The sequence below is a fragment of the Dipodomys ordii genome, unplaced genomic scaffold (genome assembly GCF_000151885.1).
Source record: "Dipodomys ordii isolate 6190 unplaced genomic scaffold, Dord_2.0 Scaffold3, whole genome shotgun sequence".
NCBI classification, from domain to species: Eukaryota; Metazoa; Chordata; class Mammalia; order Rodentia; family Heteromyidae; genus Dipodomys; species Dipodomys ordii.
The window spans coordinates 8,414,937-8,418,741 of NW_012267219.1; the positions used below are offsets into that span (position 1 = coordinate 8,414,937).

The 3,805-nt window shown below is 47.2% G+C and overlaps 1 protein-coding gene across 1 annotated transcript in view; it reads right to left on the reverse strand.

The window, feature by feature from the left end:
- Llph (LLP homolog, long-term synaptic facilitation (Aplysia)) overlaps window positions 1-2,573 on the reverse strand; it is a 3,987-nt gene extending 1,414 nt beyond the window's left edge. Inside the window, exons 1-2 of the mRNA XM_013022655.1 lie at window positions 2,490-2,573; window positions 858-1,069 (exon numbers count right to left, since the gene is read on the reverse strand). Coding sequence (XP_012878109.1) covers window positions 858-1,062 — 205 coding nt within the window. The 5' untranslated portion in view covers window positions 1,063-1,069; window positions 2,490-2,573. The remainder of the gene's footprint in view (window positions 1-857; window positions 1,070-2,489) is intronic.
- Between the last annotated feature and the right edge of the window lie 1,232 nt (window positions 2,574-3,805).

A 3,805-nucleotide genomic window follows, 5' to 3' on the forward strand; every position in this document is an offset into this window, starting at 1 on the left:
GCATTATCCTGCCCATGTAATTGTAACCCCTCTGTACAGTATGTTCACAAATAAAATAAAATTAAAAAAAAAAGAACTAAAGCAGAATAAAAAGGCAGAGGTGGCATGTATGTTTAGAATGGGAGGCAGCAAATGAAGGTCAAGTGTTTGGATTTACATTTACATATAAATGTAATCATGAGGTCTCAGACCACTTCCGGCTTTTTTCTTTTTGCTTATGTGGTGCTGTGGAATAGAAATCAAGACCTCATGCATGCAAGGCAAGCGCTCTACCACTGAGCCACCTTCCCAGCCCCTGAAACTACTTTTTTTTTATCCTGCCTAGATGTTGACTGAATTATGCACCCGTTCCAATCAAGGCATGCTTAAATTTATCTTTTCTTAAAGTATAAAATACACCTAAAACAATCAAGCTGTTGTATAACCACCAAAACTCATCGTACATAAAACAGTCTAGCATAATCTCTAGTAAGTACAGTAAGTCTTCAAAAGAATAAACATGTTGGTAAAATCAGGGGTGTAGAGAGGAAAGCAGATGTGGAGATTGGTTAATGATAGTCAAAAAAAATAAAAGAGTGGTAGAGTGTTTGCCTTGCATGCATGACGCCCTGGGTTCAATTCCTCAGCACCACATAAGCAGAAAAAGCTGGAAGTGGTGCTGTGGCTCAAGTAGTAGAGCACTAGCCTTGAGTTGAAGAGCTCAGGGACAGCACCCAAGCCCAGAGTTCAGGCCCCACGACCAACACAGACACACAGACACACAGACACACACACACACACACACACACACACACGGAAAAAAAAATCACAAAAGAAAATTGATAGGTTTTTTTTTTTTATGAAGCATAGAAACTTACCATTTTCATTCTTCTCCACACAATCCATTTTCTCTTGGCAATGTTTGGGTGCCATCACAGTTGCTATTTCTTCAACATCTTTCATTAAAACATCACCATTGACTTTGAGAATACTTTTAAGTCTGCTGAGTTCCTTTGGGGCATTCTTCTTTCTCTTCTCAGCACGCATTTTCCTTTTCCACTTACTCCGTAAACTTTTAGCCATGATTCACCTGATAGTTACAAAAATACATATTCAAAACAAACTGTTTACTGTTTTTTTTAAAAAAAGGACAAATACTTGGGAAACTAGACCAATAAATATCTCTACAAAACAGTAACAAATGGAAGATAAACGACTTTGTTCAAGAATGGCTTCAAGTGTAATTTCTGTTAGGATCAATGTGGAACAAATAGTCATTAAAGAACAAGAAAGACAAATCAAACTCCCTGTGATCAAGGCAAACTGCAATCCAATTCCAAAAGCTCTTAATCATATGCAAAAAGTACCATTACTTTACATTTATGCAAGTTTACAAATTACAACGGGGCGGGGGGGGGGGGGGTCAATCTTGTGGCTTTAACTCCGTCTGGAGGCTGTTCCTGGGATTTTTTTCCCCCTCAAGGCTAGCACTCTAACAACTAAGCCACAGTTCCACAAAAACCTTCCTCCCCCCCCCCCCCTTGAGAGGTGGTGATAATTGGAGGTAAGAGTTTCATGGACTTCCCTGCCAGGGCTGGTTTCCAACCACTGTCCTCAGGTCTCCACCTCCTGAGTAGCTAGGATTACAGGGGTGAGCCACTCTCCACCGGCAAATTACAAGGCAATCCTCCCATTATTCTTACCCTTCCCCTCAGGCCAAGCTACTTTAAATTTATCAATTTCCATTCTAACTTCTTACATCATTCCCAGCCCTAGATCCTTTAAAAAGTAGTTAGTGTGAAGTCTGAAAAACCTTAGGGTCTGTCAGTGCCTTTCTTATTATTCTACTCTACTAGAGAACTTCTTTCCCTATATGTTCAAGATCATTTGAGAACTGTCCCTGCCTGCTTCCATTCTAACACATCTCTCTTCCCGCCTCCCCCTCCACACCTGTGCCCTCCACTACATTCCCCCGAAGTCCAAACTGTGTGCACTTCCTATGCGCAGTATCCCAGGCTTGCAACCTGCTCTAGCCAAGGCTGGCTCTTTTCAGCATCCCAGGACTTCTCCGACCAGGGTAAGCGTCCCTCTGCTCCTCCACTTGTGACAACCTCTGGACTGGAGGTCCAACCAAGGCAGAGACTGAAGTAGCTCTAGCTCACCGCCGGGCCCTCCGTGCACAGCGCTTTGATAGCAAGGGAAGTTAGAAACGTGTGTCCAATGCACGCAACTCTGGAGCGCCAATGACCACAAGCACGCTACTCCCCTGCCTAAAGCCACCCAGACGCGGCACGGAGAGCTGGGCCCACGTTCACCTCGGCAGGATCAACGACTGACTCCCTGGGCGGGCTGCACTTCACCCGGTGCGCGGGCAGGCCTCCGGGCCGCCTGCGGGCCGCGGACGCGGGCCCCGGACGCAGCGCTGCGTATCCACGCTGGAGGTCAGCCTGCGGTGAACTTCCCCATGGGCGGCAGAACCGAGCCCAGGTCCCACGCCGCCCGGGACTCACCAGAGGCTACGCCGCGCCGGCCACGAGCGACACTCCGCCGACAGGCCACACGCCGACCGGAAGCCCGCGCGCTCCCGGCTTCCGGCCAGGCGGACGCACTGCACGCCGGGAGCGCTGAGAGGCGGGGCCTCGGGAGCCCCGGCCCGGCGCCGTCTGCGCGGGCGTAGCTCGGGGTTGGGGGCGTGGCTGGCCCCAGCCGGGGACACGCGTGGGACCTGGCGCGTCGGGCATTCCCGCGACTGCAGGCCGGCGCCACGACCTGGTCTCGAGTGTGAGCCCGCCCAGGTCACCTTGCCTGTCCGGAAGCGAGCGGAGAGCCTCCCTTCACCTCCCGTCGTCACCTGATACTCTCTCCTTAGATCTCATCATCCTGGCTCCTGTTCTTCCAGGGACTGAGTTAAGATGTTTATTTAATTTTCCTGCCCAAGCTGATGGACGCTTTACACATGTGCAACGTATCTGTACACTAGTTTGATCTCAGGCAGTCACCCATACTAGAAAACAGTTCTTTCCCATCCCAAAGGAGAGTTCCAGGAGTAAAAAGATCAACAACCATTTGCCTGACATATTAACAAGTAACTGTGCTAAGAGTAGGGTAAGTGTCAGGTCATGAACACCATTTATTTTACGTGCCTCTAATGCTACAAGCTTCTGAACACTACAGGTCTTCAACACTTGTAAATGATATGGGTGAATGTCTTTAGAATCTGGATTTCCTTGCCCCTAAAAGGAAGATAACACAACCTCACTGCCCTAAATCGGTGGTTAAGAGCTCAAAAACATAGTAGCTCCTTTTCTACAGTATAGTTTCAAACTTCCCAAGATTATTTGCAGTGTTTTCTAGAGATTTACAATATAGACCAAAAGTCAAGAAAGTGTCCTTAATGACAGCCTAGTAAAATCTTGTGCAGTTGCTAGGTTTGTAAGACACTTTTGTACCTCTTGTTTAAATCTGTGTCCTTTATGAAACCATGCACCCAGATGGTGGCTCACTGTAATCCCAGCACAAGTTCAAGGCATGCTTTGGGCTACACAAAGAGATCCTGTCTGAGAAAGAATGTAAGGGAGAGGAAGGAGGGAGAAAGAGAGCCATACACAGTATGGAAACAACTGAATTCCATACACAGTATGGAAACAACTGAATTCAGAAAACAGAACTTTTTTCCCCCCTTAAACAAAAGCTGAAAACTTTACAATGTGTCATATAAAAAGGAAAAATGCGGGGCTGGGAAGGTGGCTCAGTGGTAGAGCGCTTGCCTTGCATGCTCAAGGCTCTGGGTTAGATTCCTCAGCACCACATAAGCAAAAAGAAAAAA